This window comes from Varroa jacobsoni, unplaced genomic scaffold (genome assembly GCF_002532875.2).
Source record: "Varroa jacobsoni isolate VJ856 unplaced genomic scaffold, vjacob_1.0 scaffold_242, whole genome shotgun sequence".
NCBI lineage: Eukaryota > Metazoa > Arthropoda > Arachnida > Mesostigmata > Varroidae > Varroa > Varroa jacobsoni.
Genome location: NW_019213144.1, coordinates 533347 through 555883, shown reverse-complemented (window position 1 = coordinate 555883; position 22537 = coordinate 533347). Strand labels below are relative to the sequence as shown.

The following is a 22537-nucleotide window of genomic DNA, read 5'->3' as shown; positions in this document are numbered from 1 at the left end:
AAGGTATTTATTCCCTTAATTTGGCTTAAATAGCTTTGATACAAATAATTACTACCAGCGCCTTCTGCTCAGTAAATATATACGTAAATACATAGATATATTACATCGCTCCGCTAGAGTTTTTGATCTCAAGATTAAGTCAAAGGTGGATGAGGCGCCCACCTGTTTGGGTCGAAGGTCTAGTGTACTTTGTCACATATCTGCAATTTTATATATTTCAAGGGATAATACATATACACCATTCTTTTGATAGTTACCAATCCTGGAAGGTTCTGCATCCTGGTCACGTTTGCTTCGCTTCCCACACGTGTCTATTTTAATAATAACAATGGTAAAGCGTTAATAAAGCTAAACCATTTTCTAGGCTTGGCAGGTGGTGACCTTTCTATTTACAATTTTTAAACGAGTCTCGCTTCAGATATGATGATCATCTATTACGTGTATGGCTTCGCATGCTGACCTAACACCGAAAGAAATTGCGTAATATTTAGTCGACGGCATAAACGCGACGGAATATAACATTGTTTTGGTCCACTGCAGCCGTCAGATATGAACGGATCAGGGATCGTTTGTTTTTTTAATTGATCTATCTGCTCATTAACAGGCCGTCATCGATTCGTTGATCTGAATGGTTTTCTCCTTTCTAGCGATGTAGTGATTGAATATATCGAGGACGGTAGGTCCGTCGTTAGAGATCTTCATTTTGAGTAAGTACTTTGGATTATGATGCCAGGTTCGCTCGAGCGTTCTTCATAAATGTTGTGAAGAGCTGTGAGACATTTTCCATCTTGTCCTATATTTACTAGTTGACCAATAATACAATTACGCCTCACGCTGGCTTCACTGCAGCGTTAAAAGCAACTTGAGGCGTGAGCATAAATCTACAGCATCGATTTAATCAGCGGCAGAATTATCAGTAGGTTTTTCTGAGTTGGGAGCAGTAATAACATTAGGGATTAGAGGTGATCATAGAGGAAGCATCAAATGAACTTCTTAAGTATGGCAATGGAATACAAGTCCTTTGGTTTTGAGCTCTACCCTGTTACGGCTTAATCGTCGATAATCTAGACATGCAAAATACAATGGAAAAATATCATCGCAGCAAGTCACTGTCGTGACAAACTACTAACTTTCCCGACAACGCTTCCTCTATCCGTTATAGACGACCATTGTATTGTAAACTGGTTCTCGCCCAGAAAGTGATCTCCCCGTAGATGCCTCGGTATCTACCTATTCGATAGCAGACGTGCCCTTGGTCCGCGGTGTTGTTTATGGGCCCGTGAATAACTTTAAACAAACTAGTACTGATGTCATTAATTTCAGTCGTACTGTGTGCCCCGGTAGTTTTTCGTATCCAATTAGTCATCCTGTGAGCGCCAGTCAAAGGTAACAGCGGAACGAGATTGTACGGTTTGCTGTCGATGAGTATAAGCGTACATGTATGTTAGTATGTGCACCGGCTTTTGTTTGGGCTGGAGGCCGGCTGACCTTTAAATGTTCGATGACGGATATTTCCGTTGTGGACTGCATTGATTGGATTGTGAAGGCTGTACGGTTTAGTATCGATCCATACGCCATTCGCTTTTGTTTTTCGAGTAACCAATGTAGATTTCACCGCCAGGTGGGAATCGTAGCATGGGCCTATTTATAGACGACGGCTATTTTGAACCGGTGTTATGCCCGTAAGTCACGAGGCGATGAATGCGTGTGACATAAGGACACGATTCATTCGATGTCAGTATAATTTTTTCGTTGCAACGCTTTCGTTGAATGGGCTCATTTTCATTGGGGGATGATATTGCGCAATTTTTTCCTAATGTTCAACGCCTATAGCCCAGTTGTTTGTCGCCCAACAAGGACGATACGTTCACCGCTACTCGTAACGAGATCAAATTTGTATTTGTTGACGATGGCATAGTCTGCCAGAGCCTCGGAACATTTGATCAATTAACATCATTTCTAATCTGTCCCTGTCATTCCGTTCCAGCAAGCAGCATCAACCTTGTGATATAGACGGAGAAGAACCAAAGAAGAAAGCACAACAAAGTTTCTTCTGTGCAGGTCGTTGTTCAATCCTTGACGCCTAACAACCCAGTTTGTAATTTTCAACGATATATTAATAACACGTTTACCTTGTACCGATGGTTTTCGAGAAGCCTCGTCTAACCGAACCCGTCGGGTGATATTTATGTCAGCGAAATATTCGTGGTCGATTAGAGAGTGGAGTGGAGTGGAGTGGAGTGGTGTCGTTGTTGCTCTCGTTACGCTGCGTGGATTTCTATCCGTGTGATAAATAAGATGGAGACTTCCAAGTGTCCAGGAAATCGTTGTCGACCCAGGCGCTAATCACACAGATCATCTCATATTGCGATCTCGTCACAGTTTCACGAAGCTTCGCGATTTATATTCTATTTTAAGGTAGTGTCTTGTAGCCAGCAACTAGCGCACCTACAGCTACCTAGATTAATTTTCGTCGACGGCTAGCTAACCCTGATCATTAAATGTCTAACGCAACAAATACGTAGCCGCACTTTAGAAAACCCACTGCGACAATTGACGGTTTACTTGTCAGGGATTGTTGAACCAGCGTGACCCAAGATGTCGGAATACGTTGCCTGTAGCCATTCATTGTAAGACTGTCGTGTTAAGTCCTCAATCCTAGAGCTAACTTGAACGTTACTTTCGAAATCAAAGGCTATTATAGAAACAACAAGAACAGCGTGTAGTTAGTTAGCTTGGTTTCAACGCACAACTAGCGGTTCATAATGGATTAATGATAAGCAATTAAGCAAAAATAGGTTAATACCATTGTATTGCTGTTCGGAGCTATTGAAAAGGTGAAAACATTATTATTACAAGAAGTTCTTTCAACTTCTGGAAGTAAGCACCGATAAACTTTTAACGAACTAACAGTCAGGTACTGGTTCAATGGTTTACGGACAACAATTAAGTTCCAGAAGAACACGAAGGGCGTGACTACATGTTAGGACCCTGAGCGGAAGAACAGTTTGTTGTAATTAGGGGAGTTTTTGAAAAATATGGCGGAAACAACATGCTCTTGCTATTCAGTACGGGATTCCTTGAAGTATGTGTTAGAAATGATAACGAAAACGTTGAAGGTGGAAGAGATAAGCAAAAAATTGGTTTCCCATTAACTAACTCCCAGCTGGATATAGGCACGTATGGTGGTGTTCTATCTATAGGTCAAAAAGCTGTTTGGACGCTATTGATGGGAAAGCGCATGCTGGCAGAATTCATGAAGAGCATCGTTCATTAATGCTTACTGTTGCCACGCTTGAACTATCGCATAGATTGAGGAACGGACGGCCTTTGCCCGCAATCAAGTTAGTGTGATACTAGGAGATGGTAATAGGCGGCGAAGCATGTCCTATATCTCAAATAGGCCACCTTATCGGTGGCTTAAGAAGTATTTTGAATGCATATCGCAAGGTACACAACTGTTGAAGAGTTGCATCGGCGTTGGTATAAATACTTGAACGTCTATCGGTATTCGTTTTCCGTATTTCCGCATCGGCTAACATATGATATTGAGGGCCGTACTCAAGTACCATCGATTCAGACGTAACTTTTCTAACGCGAGCTATTTTTAGAAGCTCCGTTCGAAACAAAGGTTTTGCCACCTTATCGATTTGCCCTATCACGGGAACACCCGCTTGCAACTGTACGCGAACTGCTATGTTTGGCATAAAACGATATATTGGAGGTTGACAAGTCGGTGAGCACTTCGTAGACTTTTACATTTCGTAGAAGGGGACCATTATGCTCCTATTGGTGCTTTTATTTTCTGTTGGTGCGGACCGGAATAGACGAGGTTGTTGTGACGGTTTTACTTACCTACCACACGCTCTTATTCGATACCATCGTGTACTGTGCTTCCAAGCGGTTAGCTATAGCTTGAAATATGTTCGTCTTTGTAACTTAATGTGATACGTTCGAAGTCACATCTACCGAGTTGTTACAATATGAAAACTGTTCTACGAACTAACGCTTGAAACAACTTTCGATGATGATTATAACGAATAAGTTACGATAAAAACCTAGCTGAAACCCCCGTTTATAAAGTTGTTTCGGAACAAGAACAGCAAATATTGTTATAAGAATCCAGTACTAGGTCCTTGGTGCATAGCAGGTGTACCATGTTGGTGCAAATCATTGAAATTATCTAATGAATATGAAAGCAATGTAGTGCAGTGACTATGCTTGACATGTATGAGACTGAGCATCAGAGCGATTGTCTCGATATAAAATCAGCGTCCCTTTAGCTTGGATCCGTCATGTAAACAGCCTGTTCCTCCAATCGCTTCAGCAGAGACAGGGTAATAAATGATATGATAAATCACTAAAAAGAACTTAATCTTGCTAACTTATATATTTTATAGCGCAATTTATAGGTATATATTCTCAGTACGTGATACGGGTATTCATTCAGGCATTATCCGAGACCTGTAGCATGTTATGCATGAAACGTACTCTGTTGTCTGTAACCATGATAATATGCAAATGACTTTTCCGTATGCCATTAAAGAAGACCGATAATAAAAATAATTTTGATGCTCCTAAGTCAAGACAAAGGTTGATAAGTTGCACGAAGACATATAATCTCTAGATAAATGTTTCTAAATAATGGAAATTTAAAATATCCATCTCATGGAGCAGGCTACGCTGTCGGGTTCTATGGAAGTTGGTTGATCATATCCATCAGCATTATCGAGACAGGAATCATCAAAACTCGAATCGTACGACCTTGACTTTGTAAATGTCTTCATGTGGTCGTGTGCATTTGTGCGTGCTGTTAACGTGTGTTTGAGGACGTTCCAAGATGGTTCTTCGGTCGTTTTGAGAACCTCTTTCTTGAAACCCTTGCCATCGCGTTCGTCGCTCGTTTGCCTTTTCCCTATCACTTCCTTCAGTAATAGCGTCTATACTTCTTGGCTGGGGGAACGAAAAGTCAGAAGCGGCTAACCAACCAGTGGTTTGTTTGGTGCGGATCGACTCTTGCAGAGTCAGTGTTTAAAACCGCTGTTGGATCGGCGCATTCTACTTCCCTACTGATGGTGGTGGCGCTACCGCTTCTGTCGGCGACTAATGTAGTTACTTGTAGACTTCATCGGAAAAAGCCCAGCGCGATCACGACCGTTCTTCCAAAAGGTCCGCAGCAATTGTACCTGTAGAAAGCCACTTACTGCGGCAGCCGAATGAATATCCAGTGAAGCTGAAACCATCCATTATAGCCTACGTTCGTCTTAGAAAGATGTCCATTGTGGCAACGAAATAAAGAAATAAGCGGATATAGATCTTGTAGATTCTTATACGCTTTTAGATCGAACTCGCTAATGCTTTGGAGCGACACCTATTGGTGTTTTTTTTGGCAGAACTTACGTTCTATTTATATTTAGTCGTCAGAAGTGAAGGATCGACATTATTTGGCCTTTGGGAAAACATTTACCAAAAACCATGCGTATATTACGTACATTATATATAACGGTGCAACGTCAGCACTTTCGGAGATAGCGTAGGACGGGGGGAGGGGGAGGGGGGAAGTGGGCAAGATTTTCAACTACTAAATTTTCTAAAGTGAATTTGAGCGATCTTCAGGATCGCTATTTTTTCTTTTCTATAGTCTAATTTGCATCGATGAAACGCGAACCTCATTGTATTAGAGAGAGTTCTGTGCCGACGCCATGTGGACCAGGATTCGTACAGGATCATTTGAGATGTACGTTACATTCGCTGTACAAGGATTTCTATGACACTATTATATTAATCTATCTGACATGTCAATGGCATCTGGTTCTAATAGGATTTCGGGCTCGCTTTTGTTGCACAACGGGAAAAAGTGCTTGCATCGATGTACTTTAGTAATCGATGCACCTCCATGATAAGTCGGTGTCCTACGTTTCTCGCAGGTGTGAAAGCCAATAGTATACAAAGATTTTGGTTTTAACTGATTGATATCCGTCGCTGCGGGCAACGTAGACTGTATCGTGTCAATGAGAAAAAGCTTTTTTGAAAAATCGACTGTTCGAAATCACGGGAGTACCAGATAGGTATCATGCTCGGAACTTACGCTAAGTTGATACAACAATGATTCCTAATGGTTGCCTTGAAAGTTACATGATAACTGCATATTCTAATATAACAAACCATTAAGCTAATTTGTAATGTATACCTGAATAGTGTTTTTCGTCCTGCGTACCCATAGATAGACGAATGATCAAATTGGAGAAACTCTGCTGAACGCTTTATTGTGGTCATCGTTGATCTCTCGTATAGCGACGACCTGTCAAAACAAGCAATGGCAGCTATCTGCATTATACACAGATCGGTCTAGACCATCACGTGACGATCGGTTCCGGGCAGACTGACGAGGCTCTGGGTTTACAGACATCCTGACGTCTTACAACAGCGAGGCAGCTCGTGTACTTTAGGACCCGCCCTGGCTATCTTGTTTGTAAGTTTGGCATAATCATCAAATTTAGAACACCGCCTAGGAGATTTGCTGCAAATTTTAGCCATCAGACTGAGCAGTGTTAGGTTTGTCATATAATAGCAAGATTGGTCGGGTGAAGTCGATACAATAACTAGATAAGAACATCTATTCGTATTGTTATTGCACCCCATAGATAACCTGCAACGAAAAACATCTGTATCTAACGTGTACGCAAAGGGAAAACAGAAACAGTGCTTGAAATGATAAACGGATGTACAAATCAGGAGGTGTTTGGTTCGTAGGGTCGTCGGACATCGCATTGAATACACAATGCCATTGACCTGTCGTCGTAGTTCAAGCTTTGTTGTATTCAATAAAATATCATATAGAGATCGATAGCGATAGCAGTATAAGTGAGCGCAAATCATCGTACATTGAATGCGTCTACCTCAAGAGTATTACAACTATGTTTCACATAATATCACGAACGTTTCGCCGATGGCTAAGCGCCAGTTACCGGGTAGGCTTCAATCGATGAGGAAAACACATTTCGCTTTTTCTATAAAAGATAAACCGTCTGCAGTGTGTTTGTATGTGGACGCCGTGAAATTTTCAAGCTGAGCGGTACGCATCACAAGCGTAAAGGTACGAGCAAGTTGCGATTTACGCGAAAAACACCGACCGACGCTGTAGTATGCTATACTATGTAGGTGATCGAAAGATGGCGTAGGGCTGCGTTTATCGAAGTTGCGGAACAGAAAGAAATATCAAAGCAGCTAATGTAAGGTTTCGCTTTCCAGTAGAGAGGATTAGCTTTGAAGTATATGAATTTTATTTCTGCACCTACAATAAGAACGATACATTTGCATAACTTAGAAAATCTGATGGAAAGAACTGAACGTTCACAAATAACAGCTAGCGGCTGTACGGTGCCTCTCGCTTATTTGTCAAGCTGAAGTTGATGTTTCCCTCTCCAGCTGAGGAAACATCATCGTTCAAGGCCCTATAAATCGTTGTGTAGCAATTGCGTGAAAATGGAAGTGTTGTTAGTGTGTCTTTTTCATTTCTGCTTGACCCAAAACAACGTGCGTTGCTGAGTAATCTGACGATGGCTACAACGGAGCTCTCGTTCGTCTAGGTAATTTAACTGCTCAACTAAAAGGGGCTAGCGTGACCCTGTGGCAGTGTTAACTGATCCGGGAGATGTCTCTTTCGTACTGCGAGCGTTCCAAAAATATACGACAATTTGCAACGAAAACTAGAAACGGCCTCAATAACAGTGATGTTATATAAACTATGACAAAAATCAATAAAGAACTGTGATCTATTAAAACGTAAATGATGTTTATCTTATGTTGTGATGTCAGTAAAGACTATATTATAGTCCGGTGCCGAGCTAAACTGTGATTTCGACCCACTGTCACTTGTGCATTAATGTCAAGTTTATGAGTGGCCTTTCAAAGGACAGGACAGAGGTACTAGATAGTATAGATCTACATTACAGATGTTTTTCAGCACAAAAACTTAGTTACCTATTAGGAAACAGGCTAAGGCGTAGGACCTTTGTTCTCAGTGTTACGATCTCACGTGTACATGCGGGTATAGAATAAGCCTTTGCTAGATTGAATTGCTATTTTCTGCGGGTCTCTAACTATGCATAGAACTATCAAAAACTAGCATAGAGCAAAAGTTTAGTAATGTTTATGCAGACAATGCTTACTATGTACAAGTAACTTAACGTTTTTTGACAGCTATCTAACGCAGACTTGTATACGAAGTAAATTAGCTTTTTACAATGGTTAGATAATTAACAAAAACACGACACTACATTTATGAGAGGAGTAATGGCAAATATTTATATTTCTACTACTATTTTCACTCCTAGCATTAAAGCGTGCAATATTATATCATTACACAATAATCCCCAGTTCATGGATTACTTAAGACACTGTACCGTGGAGCCGTTCCGAAACATGCTGTTTCGTAATTCCTTTCATATTCAACGCTATACAATGCGCCTACAGTTTGTCACAGGGCGCGTCGATAATGAGATAACGAAAAGTATTGTAGAATTTCGATACCACAGCTATAAAAGCTCACCTAACTTAATGGTGCTATGTTTCAGTGGCGTATATGGGTAATAAGGTGTCTCCTCGGCTAGAGGATGTGCCTCCACCCCCTGTTGAAGATAGTTACCAACTGCACAGCGAGGACAAAAAACGGACCATTTGGTGTAAACAATGGAAGCCGAATAATATCGAAAAGGCGAGGTAAGCACCTACGATTGCCTATTGCCAATGCGTATCTGATTTTGAGCTCTCCTCTAGAAATTCGAGATTATCTATCTCGAATTTTAGGAAGGTTGATCTAACGTTCCTACTCTAATACTGTAATTTTCCTCTTTTTTTTTTGTTAATACCGCAGAAAAGAATGAAGCGGCAAAGACGCTTATATAGAGGTTAAGCACTGTCGAATAGATCACAGGGTACGAGGGCGACGCTGTGTGTGGGCATTCAAACTAAACAAAAACTAGGGCTCCGACCTTTGAATCACTGTGTAAGCAAACTTGGCGTACGATAACATAAAACGGTAAATTATCGCTACGACTACCATATAGACGCGGTCTGGGTCTCCGTTTTGGGTGTCCACAGCCGGCCGGGGTGCAGAGAAAGTGCAACAAATCTGACTTAGTAAAAAAGTGTGGATTTTTAATAATAACAAATACTTTATATATACTTTACGTATCTGACTTAACTGATGTCGTATTTGCTAAGTTACGACAATTATTGTTGGATATATGGATGATATTCGTTTAAACTTATAATAGCTGGAGTGGAATAGGATGAGTTGTTTTATGCTGTTGTGCAGATCGACACCGATAGTCGTTTACGATCGTTAAGAAATGTTCGAAATGATGACGTAATTGACGATTGGCCAGAGTGTGTATCTAGTAGTCGATAATATCAACGACATTGTCATTATGGTGTACAAAGGTTATGAAAAGAAAAATCATCGAGGCTTTACAGCCCTATGAAATTTGCTTTGCTTGAGTAAATATCCAATAATATTATTTTAAGCCTGTATGTGTATACCCGTAATGCTATAACGAACGGTACGTCCGGGAAAGATAGATGGCAACCATTTGGACTCTTTACATTAGATGATCAAGCGGTACAATATATCAGTTATATACCCATATATTAGCAGTATTTATTTTAATAATAATGAATTTTGTAATTTTTTTTATTTTTTACAGTTTCTTGCGAGTGATGTTCTTGCGCAGGACAGATCTAATTGTTGTTTTCGGTCATTGATATCGTATGATATTGTCGTCGTAGTTGTTGCTGGTTTTGCTAAATTCGAATCTCATCATTTGATATTTCCTTGTCAACCTGTTTTTTATTCAGTATAGTAGCGCCACTGTTGGAATCGAGTCTTTTAGCATAGATTTTTCAAGTTTTTTTCCAGAGTTTTCATTGAAATTCCGGCTCGCAATAGTAGTAAAGGTCAAGGGGTACCAATTGACAAAATCGCACTATGGCATCTATCTCAGTGGCGTGATTTTTTGGTTAACAAATTCCTTATTCTCTGAACTACAGGTGCGTACAGAACCTTAAAGAAAGCATCTCATTTCACCCTGAATATTGCTGCAGTAACGTTAGGTTGTGGCCTTAAATGTGCTGAAGGTTGTTCGCATGTGAAGTAATGCAAGGGATGCCTGCCCATACCTCCCTCGACTGTTCCAATAGAAACCTATTAGAAGATTTATAGAGAAAGGTCGCACTAATTTCAGCACCTAGCCTATTCAACCAACTTCGCTGAATTATTTGCAGTTTTTGTTTTTTCTACCTACCTTTAACATGCTTTAAAGGTTGGTGGATGGTTAGCTTCTGAGGAGGCTGTACAATCCGATAAGTTCTATTATATATATACCACCAGGATGTATGCAATACGCCTAGTTTTGGATTGGCGTTCCGAGCTTGCCAAAACTAATGAGATTTCATTAAATATTACGAACGAAATTTTTACCTACACCACTCTGTGGTATCGCCGTCTGTCGTTCGCGTAAAGAGTACTCCATACGAAGACATTTACTCTACGTGTTTAAATCTAGAGCGTAATCAATATCAATTGAACATGGAGTAGCCAGAAGGCGGAATGACTCTTCGTTGTGTGTGTATGTCAGCGACGGTCGAATGGGAGACCAAAAGGATAGGATCGTAAAACAAAAAAAAAATAGGATAACCGGATAGCTATTCCCACAAGGTCATTTCCATGGTTTTGCGAGAACTGCATACGAAGTCAACCGTTAAATCAAGCGGTCACCAACTGGCCCCGGCGTCTCCATGTAGTATCCAAACTTTTTGCCGCCGCTGCTATTGCTGAATACATGGACGTACTCTGCCTAGTAGCGACAAACGGTAAACAAATCGCCGTGACTGTCACGTAAGCACTCGAATTTCTTAAAACATCACTCTATCAATAAGCTACTCCGGTATATTTTAAAACCATTAAGCACTTGGAGCTTCCGAGATCGTTCTGCTTGGCGAGACGCGATCAGAACCATCCCCCTAACACGTTATTCCCTTCGCGGTAAATGACAATAGACTTAAGTAACAAGGAAATTATACCAGCTAACAGAACGGAGAAAGAGCACGACGCATTCTCGTCTTCTGGGTGTCAGATCGTTGAGTTCTAGCACCGTTTCGGCTATGCTACAACCACCACACAGATCTGACTCTTGTTGAGAAACTGTAGTCGTGCTTTTTGCACCAGCCGATCGTTCCATAACGTTGAGACGATATGAACTGTCTCTGATTTCCGTCCTCTTTCTCAGAAAGTTCGTACTTTTCGCTTCTTGAGCTGTTTCGGCAACACCGAACAAGTCCCTACCTATCCCGATAAAGCCGTAATACCAGAACATCCCTTAAATTACTGTTCTCTAAGCTACCAGCGAAATAACTCTGTCCTATCTGGCCGTGCCCCTCACACAGACAGATTCTCTATAACGATTTCGTCGACGGAAGATCGTTCTGATCGAATTGACGTTTTTGCTGCTAATTTAAAGACAGTGCAGGCTTCGTCTTCGTCCTGCTGTGGAGTACAGCGGCGGGTGGCGGATTGAAACGTAGCCTAGGTAGCCAATCAGGCAGCCAACGGAACCAGGCTAGAATACGGTTAGGTACAGACTGAGCTAGGCTAAACAATGGCCAGCAGAAGGAAAATCATAGCGAGCAAACACAAAGTTGAAGATGAACGAAACAGTTTACATTTAAGGTAAGGAAGGCAAACGCCAGCGCCTGAGCAATAATCGACAGACAATTCCAATCCGGCAAGAGGGGTAGGTGCTTGCCGGACCATGCGCTAACACTAACCCGCTCCTTGCTGGGTGGACGAAGGCCTAATACATTTAAAAGAAAACACAATGTGCATTTCAGCTTCCGTTTCTTCCTGCATGTAGTGTTAGCTCGGATGGCCTTGCCAGACTTACTTCCATATCTTAGGACAATATATATATCGTCAATTTATGGTAAGGTCGTCGCTTAGCCGATACAAAGTTAACGTTTATCCACAGTGTCGAGGCGCATGCGAGGAGGATAAACGGTCTTTTTCTTTAACGAAAGCTCAACCATCAATCCAACTAGCGGGTGCATGTATGCGAAAAGTGGTGCAGGCTCTGATATAATTGAGATAAAAGAAAACTATGGATATAATACGTATGTGTGTGAGATTAACGTCTATGAGAACGTGTACCTTCCTACTGATATATTCGTAGCTTATTTACGATGCTAAGCCAGCACTTTATACCGAAATTATTATAAACTACGGTTTACATCAAGGGACACGTAGCTTACGCTTAGAACTACGCTTTAGGCTATATATTTGTATTCTGAAACGTATCTGCTATATATAAAAATTGTACCAAAGAAAACCTGTAAAAATTGCGTGACCTCGTGAGGTACACGGTCACGACTAGTACTCGCAGGCATGCTTTCTGCTTTTTGGCAATTAAACTGTTTTAAAATAAATATAAATCATGTCTGTTGGTGGCCCCCGCGTTTTACGATTACCGAATTATCCTTCACTCTAACTGATAGCAGGTTCCTATACATATATAGCACAGAGGAAGACGGTCTGGGGTTCACTAAAAAAATTTTACATGTTTTGATCGCTTAGCTCCTTTTGACCGATATCAAATTTGTGTTATAAGGTGCTTGAAAGAAGTCTTCTAGGCACGAAAATGTAGAAAACATCTATAAAATTACAATGAATCTAGATCATCAACAGCTTCTATAACAGTGAGATATTTTAGCCAATTTGTGTTCTGTGTTTTGAACTAAGCATAGCTGGAATGGGTAAATTATACCATCTGACATAGTTAAACTAACTAAACAAATATAAAAACTTACGCAGCTGCGATGTACATTAACTACGATAGCGCTGCTTTGCGAGACTCAACACGGCCAGTCTGAAAGTAAGGCCCATGGGGGTATTGACAGACTGTCATAAAAACGGCAACAATACGACCAGGTAGTCCTATTATACATATATGCCGACTAATGGATAAATCGGTAGTCGGAGACCCGACAGCATATGATAAAGGACACACAGCAACAACCGAACCCGATCCATTTATATCTGCAAATAATATTATATCCAGCGTTCCGGCGGTGTATTTCCGAGGGGACCGATCGGAATAATTAAGCTGTGGTACTATGCCCGGCCATTGTTCTGTCTTATTATAACTAAATAGAGAGTAGGCTGCATAGGCATAACTATAAATATTATGAGGGAATCAACATTATCGCTGAACTGTAGCGCGAAGGCATTAAATTAGACGGAGAACAAATTGTGGTGTTAATAGATGGTTAGAGATGGATAGAAGAAGCTAAAAGATCTTTCACTTCTAGGTAAGCTTTCTTTAGGCAAAGCTTTCAAGCTACAAAAAGGGGTATTCATAACGAAACATAGATAGGCAAGGATCGAACACTGGCACTGAAAGCAAGCCGTCGGAAACAATACCTATCAGCATTAACGGGCGTAAGGTTCGGAACATTTCGTTTAAGATCATCTATTGCCTTTTAATTTAAAAGTAAATATATTCAATAGCCCTATTCAGATAGCTGACTTGCGCATTAGTTGAGCCAGGTCCAGCTAAGGCACCTTCCTATACAGTAAATCGATATAACGAATTTAGTCATAGCGTTGATTTTTCACGGGTGATCAAAGCAGCTGCCACCACAATGCTCCTCGCACTACAGACCATAAAGTGTATCTACGCTTTCCAGATTCTTCTTCGCCGGTTTTTGTTTCTTTTTATGTTGGTGATCTGCTCTACCAGACTTATTTCCAACGCGGCCGCCCACCCTCGAAACCCTATCTAGTTTTCGCTGTCATTTTGTCTCATCTTAGTCGTAATTTACGTTCTACTGCGACCGCTGCTGTGTTCCGTCTGCGCGATACTGTCAGCCGCTTTGTTCGAGTTCTGTGCTAAACGGGTCGGAGGAACAGACAGCGCTAAGGTGATGGCCAGTTTGAAGGGTGTCGACAGTTCCGTAGGACAAAACAGGCACCGGAAGAAACACGACATCGTCTAAGGAGTCGGCAAGCAGCGAAGAAAGGCGGTGGGGAAGGCAGGACCATTCTGTTCACAGTAAAAGTAGTAGTAGTAGTAGTAGTAACAGAAGTGATGGTGATGAAAAACATACAATAGGATGAAAAGCAGAGAAAAGCGCTAGTGCGATGCACCTTAGAAAGAAATGTCTTTACAAAGAAACCAAAAACGAGAGATAACGGCTACGCCAACTGACCCTCGTATTTTCCGTCTAAATATATATATATATATATATATATGTTGGACGGAGAAGATTGTGTTCCGCTGTTTGCTTACTGTTTGACGGTGAGAAGATTGTAACGATGGTAAAAACAGGGGGCGAGAACGGGTAGGCGTCTAAACTGGTTGTGGGAAGTATACAGGCGCTGATGCCTACACCATAGATGTTCGGGGATGTTTGGATAGTTTACTAGCAAAAGGTCGTCGCGGCCAACAGAGCGAGCAAAATGTTTAAGCGACATGAATATATGGAAGGGAAGAGCACAAGAGGGTAGCGCGGGGGCAAAGTATGAAGAAGAAAAATAGGGCAACAAAACTGAAAAGAGGATCGCAGCACAGAGTGGCATGGAGGGATGAAATGAACAGGGCAGGCAAAAATCCTAGTAGCCGCCAACATCTGAAGCGTGGCTGTCGAAAGCGACTGCAGATTATGAACGAAAGTCAGGAAAGATGCTGGGATGAAGGGTTAATACCCATGAAAAATAGAAAAAAAAAAGGGATCGTATATAGGGAGATGTAGCGGCAGAAGCAGCGGTAGCAGAAACATCGGCCAACGCCAGAAAGGTGGATAGTACGGAGTTTTCGCGGTTGAGTTAGAGGGCAAGAGGTCGGTTGTTGTTGGCAGGCGCTTGTGAAGACTCAGAGCAGGGCACTCTAGGGAAGAATGATAGGTAGCCGACCGTGGTTAAGCGCGGCCTTCGAGCGCAAGTACGCTTTTATTATGAAAGTTCGTATTCCTCGGCATCGTTGGAGAGACTACACTTGGCTACCTCACATAAACGCTGGGAAAGGATAAAAAAAATTGGAGCGCTGTAGAAAGAGGAGGAATGCTGTTCCTGCTGATTATTCTGTTGACAACGGAATTGAGATTGCTTAATACACCGAGCTAGGACCGCGTAAGGGTCGGAAGCGAATAGGAAAAGACAAAATAATCAGAAAGGGCTGCATGCACTAATGTTTATAATCACATTTTGGGAAGGGGTCATCGTTACTTTCACTAAAAAAAACATTCCGATTGATGATTTTAATGCTTTACAATCGATCTTAGATAACACATATAAGATTCGCCAGACCTATTATCAATTTGACAGCAGGACTGTAACATTGTGTGTTTGTTTCGGGTCGGGAACTTCCTGTCTTTTTTCCCGTCACCTTTAGAGGACTTTGTTTGTTAAGTAGAGTAAGATGGCTATCCGCGTAAATGAATCTTAAATATTATGCTTTTCAATATCACTTACAATATGCCTATATCTGGAGCAGTAATTAACATGTTCTTTAGTGCGCTGGATTACGATACAACAAGCTGGACTCGCTACAGCGTCAAATCCTTCAACGAATTGCTAGTCACATTAATATTAAAAATAAAGCACAAAGTCTGAGAAAGACACAACCGTTACTTCTTTTTTTTTTCTCTCAATATCTCTCACGGCGCACTTCGCTTAACTCATACATATATGTCCTTATTATCAAATTAAATAACTGACAACATGTTTGACCTTTATTTTTGTTTTTTTTTTTTGTATTTTTGTTTCAAAATTTATTCAAAGGTATACACAATAAAGCGCATACGAGAGTACATATATATTGATTCAATAATAACAGTACGATCGCCCAATGCGCTTCTTCATGCGGATTGGGATTCGTTGTAAGAAACAGCCAAGTAGCGAACAAAAGGCGCATTCGGTTGAGTGGCCTAGTTCATTTGCAATGTTACACAATGGGCCAGTATCATATCAGTTCATAAACAGAGGACCACCTACAGAAGGCAAAAATTTCCGCGTTCACATTGTGCGGACCCATATAAGTAGGTAGTACCATAGGTAAGCAGATATATATATATATATCGTCAAGGCAGATATGTATGAGGGGAGCTCCTTACGCAATTTCGATTGGTAACAATCCCCCTGACTTCCTTTTCCTGTGAATTACAGATGCATGCTGTATATCTGCCATGGCCTAGGTGAACATATCATGGTGTATGATGAGTTGGCGAAACTTTTCGCTCAAAAATACGATGCCATCGTGTTTGGCCACGATCACGGTTAGTATCGTTTTCCTGACTGACATGGTCATTTGTTTATTTCAGAAACGTAAACAACCAATAATCACTGGCAATACATATATTTACATTGATACGTGCTTTGCACGAATTAATATGAATTTATTCTCATGCGTGCATCGACCCTGTCTATTGTGGATGCAGTCGGCCATGGTAGAAGTTCAGGGGAGCCCCGTTGTTACATGGAGTCTCTAAATATCCTTGAGCAGGATATGGCAATGCACATCGATGAGGTCTACAAGAAATATCACACGAATCAGGAAAAACTGCCGTTGTTCGTATTTGCCCACTCGATGGGGGGAGCCGTATCACTGTTGTATATGATTCGACGTCAGGTCGACCAGCGATATCCGGGAGGACTTCGTGGAGGGCTGATGCTAATGGGCCCACTTATAAGCCTCAGGTATTTAACTTGCGCTGCAAAACGGGTGACCAACTGCCCAACCGTATTTTAGCAATGCTTGCATACCTTTTAATCCGACAATGGAGATATTCTTTCAGCTTAAGGTTCAAGTTGTTTAAACCTATAGGACGCAGGAGTCTGTAAGCCCTTCCAAGGCTCCCACTCAGCGAAAATTGCAATATCTATAACCGGATCGAATTGAATCCTCATCAAGCTATTTGTACAACTTACTCCAGTGGATTGTTCATTCGTTCATTACACTTTCGTGCTAATCGGAACATGGGCATTTAGAAACTTTAAAGTTGAAAGCGCTAGTTTGAAACTTAGCGAAGTGGTTGTTTTCATGTCAGGGAAGAGTTTTTGGGGAACAAAGATGTGTGGCTTGGTGTAATTTTTTCAGAGTGGGCCTTTTTTTCTCATATGGAAAAAGATCGCATCGTCCGTCTTAACCCTCACGGTCAACACCAGTCTCTGAACGATTCAAGAGAACTGCGTCATGCCAGTCTAGTAATGCCCTCTGTAGGGTTCGGGATGGCGTTGCGCACTGCCGCTTGATCCTGTCCTTTGGTTTTACGAAGCTCAACGAGAGAAGGACCCGCTTTTTGCAGTTGTTCAGAACACGTGAAAATGCTTCCGCTCTGCGGTCAGAGGCATAGCATTTTTCCATATAACAAAATTCAAGCTTGATGACGAAGTTGATCGGCCTACGTCATGGCGCAAAAATGGCAAGCACAAATTTAATTGTGAACTATTAGGAAGTGTATAGCACGTAGAACAAGCACTATGTGGCATACGGTATACAATTAAAAAGTAAAGAGGGGCATACTTTTACGCATCATAGTTGTTAACTGCATTCCTCGCAATGGCTTTGGGGGCTGCGATACATTTGCCACGCATAATATTAGCCCTGAACTCGAAACGATGATTTACAAAGGCCTCTATATAAAATTATAGAGCAAAATGTTTACCGGTTTGTTTCTCGAGTTCCCAGCAATTCATTAAAAGAAGACACCGTCTATCGCATGACAAAGCGGAAAGATTGGCGACCTACTGATAGCGTTTGTTCCGCGAGTGCGTAGCAGACGAAGCCACGCAGAATATAAGTCTCGACTTGGTTGATCCGTTGGCTTGTTCTCGAAAGGGGCCAGCGGTCGAAGTCAATACAGAAAGCCAGCGGAACAACGCAAGAACTTTTGAAGGCCAGGCAATCAATTTGGCTAGAGACAGCTAAGCGGAAATAAAAGCCGTCTCATACTGATTTCTGCGCCCCAATGCGATGTATGGATGAATGAATGAATGAATGAATGGATGTGTGAAGGACGAAGGAACACAGGACGCGCAGATTGTTTCGAATGCGCAAACACGTTATAAACAACGCGTTCACGCTATTGGCCCAATACATAAGTCATACGTACGTGTCATGTCGTATATACAATGACATAATGCAACTCTTTCTTCGTATAAATGTCATTCTTACTTGCAAAAAACTCATTACTACATGGAATGGAGTATAACTTTTAACTAGCTAAGAATATGGCCTAAAGTTTCAATTTTTTTTTTCAAAATAATAGAAATGTGGGGTCTAATACCTTCTACCTATTTTCCGCCCTATTCCTATACTTAAAAGAAGAAATCACAGAACTACGTAAGTTCCACTGGGGGGTAGGCGCTTAGAACTGAGAAACTAAACTGCCATGTTCTACTATAGACGAACTATTATAACGAGATACCACTAATGATCTTGTACTTATCATCATAAAACTTGAAGGTTAAATTGTTTTATGCTCTGGCTTACCTTTCAGCCAGGCGTCTTTGGTGCTGCAGGCAAAACAGTATATAACTAAAATAGTCCGACCCATCCTACCTAGCTGGGTACCCGTCACCCAGTTGCCATTTGAAGACTGCGTATCGGAACCTTCCGTGGCCGAAGAATTTAACAGAGACCCTTTGAGATATCACGGCTGGATTCATATGGGCACGGCTTGTGCCATGCTCGATGCTATTGACGTAAGTTAGTCGATGATGGTCTTTCTTCTTATCGCGTTCATAATTCTAAGAAAATACCTTTGTTCAAGATTCATCAGTAGAGAAAGTTCGTATGTAAACATTATTTTTAGTAAAACTTTGCTGAGCAATAGCTTTCTTCGTGCATTCACCTAGATGATGGTATTCGCTTGTTTATAATCAAGTTAAGAATACATACATATATATATATATATATAAACAAAGCGGCGATCATTAGGTTGCGTTTCTCTTCTTTCAACTTCTAAGCTATATGATAGAGATTTTTTAATTGATCAAAGAAGGACGATATGGAGGGATAAATGTATCTAGACAGGAGTGTTAGAGGTGCCAAATCGTAGAATATTCGTATTTGTGAAAGCTGAAAGTTGTCACTGAAACTGTATCTGAATATGTAGGGGCGGCTTAATTGTAATAATAATTAATAAATTGTTGCGCGCCATCACTGCCCACCATTACAGGAAATCCACAAAGGAGTGAAGTCCTTTGAAACGCCTTTCTTTATATCACATGGTAGCGCCGATAAATTATGCTGTGTCAAAGCGTCACGAAAGTTCGCTGAGGATGCGCCAGCTAAAGTCAAGATCTGTAAGGTAAAAAAAAAAAAACAGGAGCCGATTTCTTCCTTTAGGTGGAACATTGTTAGGAACGCTATTTTATATGACACTTAACGTACGAAAGCTTTCTGTCGTTCGCAAAGGCGACATGTAAATTAAAAGACCTCCTTTTTAAGTCTTAAGGAATGCTCCGGCCGAGAAGTTCCGCCGAGATCAATTCTTTAAAATACAAAATTGTAGGAAATGCGCAATTCGAGTCGTGGCGCTAAACTTCATCAATTGCCAATATTTGCAGATATATGAAAACGGAGCGCATTGTCTTCTTCACGAATTTTCTAGCGGAATCCGCGAGCGCCTGCTGAAGGATCTTTTCGAATGGATGGATATGAGGTTCAAAGAACTTCAGGCCCTCGCAGCTCCTAAGAAAGAGTAGTAGAAAAAGTAGAACTGTACAACCTATATAAACACATCCTCTTTACTTACCGTATAGTAACGGTCAAGTTATTTGGCATAAAGTATATATTGTTGGAGCATCCCTATCGGCTCACGCATACCAATATATTCGTTTTTGAGTTGGAAAAGGTAGCGAACGATTGGTCCAACAGTGATAAAGCATAGCACTGATGTAATTAACTAGCAACTTCTACGTGGAAGACAAGGATAGATATTCGAAATGTCCCTTGATGAGTCCTTTTCAAGAAGGACGTATTTTTCCGATTACTTTACAAGGATTGCGACTCAGATTGCACGATGAGTCTAAGCAGGATTTATATATTAATGCCTATGAAGAGTTATTAGGTCCGTGGCAAAGCCAGTAGCCCTGGCTTTTGAATGAATTTATCCTCTCTCAAATTAAGACTTTTCAATAACGTATGATAACGACATAAATAACATGTTAGCACAAACGGTAGTAAAGCGGAAATTCGATTGTACGTGTTGCGCCCTCCACTTGTGATCTTCATCTTCATCTTCATTCGACGCCGCCTCCGCTGAACTAGTGATAAAATGACTACAAGGGGCGTCGCTCCCCCTTGCGTGTCTGCATGAGTACGTGCTTTTGTACGCGCCGTAGGTATTTCATTTAAACGTTTGATAATACGCGTTAATGGACACATCAAAATGCAGCCAGTAAAAAATATATAGACAGGGTTTGTTACATGGCACAAGCAAATACAGTAGCAGTATATAAACGAGATCGCGTTGGCACAGTCGATCGTAGTATTTCTATGGGCAAAAGACACAATCGAGACAAAAGACACTTAATGAAATTTTGAATCAAATGAAACCATGAGATAGCGTTTACGTTTCAGCGACGAATACGGAAAATAAAATTGATATTGTAATAACGGGGTAAGGACCCTACAGGTAATACATTGGCCAAGGACTAACGTATAGGCCACTCGTTTTACAGGCTTCAAGCACTTCCACGACGAATCGCACGAAAAAATTATCATTATGTTAAAAAAACTGCATCATGGTTCTCAATGCCGTTCCGAGTTTTTGCTTGGGGCGTTGGATAAAAATTTAATGGGAAGAGAAAAGTGCATAATCCGGACTATACGGCGGATAAGTTGAAATAAGACAATTCTTGAAGCATTGGTATTCCAGGTGGAAGATACGGCCTTTTTCGCTCACTAATTACGATCTATTTTTCAATGGCATGCTATATAATACTCTCAGCTGTTGACAATCGTTCTTCCAGGCGGCAGCAACTTATAATGCACGATTCCATTGCCACTAAACACAAAGTATCACATCATTTAGGACCAGTCTGAGCTTTACCACAAATAAAGCGCATCTTTTTAGTTTTTTTTTTTTTTGTTTTTCATTATCATCCGTGACAACCCTTTCGGAATAAATAGCTCAATCTCTCTCGTTGCAACGAGACAAAACGAGAGTAAAGTTCCTTAGGCAGAACTACGACTGAGTAAATACCGTTGCGTTAATCCGTGTGCCACCCAAACATCCGAGTTTTTTTTTAATGCCAGTTTTCCTCAAACCGTTAAAAACTATGGTGGTAGACGTCTTATTCTTTAGTGATATCACGACTAGTTTCAAATTGGTCTCGTTTAGCTTCTGTGATAAGTTGATCTATATCTACGTTTTCCCAAATCTGTCAACCACTACGAGGACCATTTTTCACGTTGAAGTTTCAGTTTGAAGTAGTATGAAATGTAATTCTGAATCCTTAACATCTAATTTCGGATTTGTTTATCTGAACTACCCGAAAGTTTTGCTTCTGATGCAGTCCTATACAGTACGGAGAACTAAGGATTGAACAAATATCTGAACTACGATCTTTGCAAAAATAGCTTTTTAGTTAAGAGCGTATTATGTAAGGTGGTTCGGATACGAATACCTTTACGTTACGTGACTTCTACTCGTCATACGTTCACATAAATACCTTTGGGGTTCAAAGCTGTATTTTTTAAGTTTCAGAACTTACGATTGATGAAATTGGCAACTCTACTTAGCGATAGCCTACTGTGTTCTTTTGCGCATAGGAAAAATGCAACAAGTTAGCTTTATTTTGACAATTGGTATGCTAAAAACCTGCTGATGAATCTGGTAGCAATGGTCTTTCATAGAAACGACTGTTTCCGCGGGAAGTCGATTGTGCCTTCAGGGGTAAAAGGTAACCACCGACAAATCATGCTGATCTTCATATAAGCTTTTACAACTCAAGCTTGAATGCGCATCATTTAGCTAAATTGCCAGACGCACACGAAATGCATAGGAGTAAGTAGCTCAACGTATGTCGTCGCTTCGGGCGCAGCCTTGGATCGATAAAGCTATAACAGACATGAAGAACGCAGAACGATGCGTTCATTGCGAAAAAACGTCTTGTCGTACTTCTGAGTACGTTACTTCATCTTGCTTAGAACAACACATTCTAAGTATCTAGATGTAAATGGAAAGTTAGCACGTTTAAGTGCTTCTCCTGTCAGGACAGTCTTTTCCGGTACCTGCGGCTTTCTTCGAGTTTCCATTGAAACAATATGCGCTACTTCCCCAAGTATTCCACTAGCGTTTCGAACTTGCAGGGAATTTGGTACAGCGTAGTCTTGACTAGTGTACTTATTATACACAATTATTAAGAAGGGGGATGAAGCGGACAAAAAAGAAAGAAGACAGGCTTATATGCAGCATAAGTGTGAAAGGATTCCTGTTGAACAGAAAGGTCTTCATAACAAAGACAACTCATCTACTT

General features: G+C 41.0%; 1 protein-coding gene and 1 long non-coding RNA gene across 4 annotated transcripts; one reads left to right on the top strand and one right to left on the bottom strand.

Annotated features, from left to right (window-relative positions):
- Nucleotides 1-4598: 4598 nt before the first annotated feature.
- LOC111274006 (uncharacterized) lies at nt 4599-8657 on the bottom strand. 3 transcript variants are annotated; one of them, XR_002688154.2, is made up of 3 exons: nt 8552-8657; nt 6191-6520; nt 4599-5253 (listed from the first exon to the last, which is right to left on the bottom strand). It is a non-coding gene; the product is annotated as an uncharacterized LOC111274006 (long non-coding RNA). The 3 variants fall into 3 exon arrangements; XR_002688155.2 differs by having other exon boundaries at nt 4599-5233; XR_002688156.2 differs by having other exon boundaries at nt 4599-5203.
- On the top strand, nt 8585-21138 carry LOC111274003 (monoglyceride lipase). Its single transcript, XM_022856085.2, has 6 exons — nt 8585-8721; nt 16217-16326; nt 16489-16747; nt 18550-18754; nt 19231-19362; nt 19622-21138. The coding sequence occupies exons 1-6, from the start codon at nt 8585-8587 to the stop codon at nt 19757-19759; spliced, it is 981 nt and encodes a 326-aa protein (XP_022711820.1). The 3' UTR covers nt 19760-21138.
- The last annotated feature ends 1399 nt before the right edge of the window (nt 21139-22537 follow it).

Bases quoted from the DNA above. Each gene is read 5' to 3' on its own strand.
- LOC111274003 (XM_022856085.2), top strand. From the start codon at position 8,585: ATGGGTAATAAGGTGTCTCCTCGGCTAGAGGATGTGCCTCCACCCCCT. The intron at 8,722-16,216 runs GTAAGCACCTAC...TGTGAATTACAG, and splicing joins AATAATATCGAAAAGGCGAG to ATGCATGCTGTATATCTGCC. The intron at 18,755-19,230 runs GTAAGTTAGTCG...CCACCATTACAG, and splicing joins CCATGCTCGATGCTATTGAC to GAAATCCACAAAGGAGTGAA.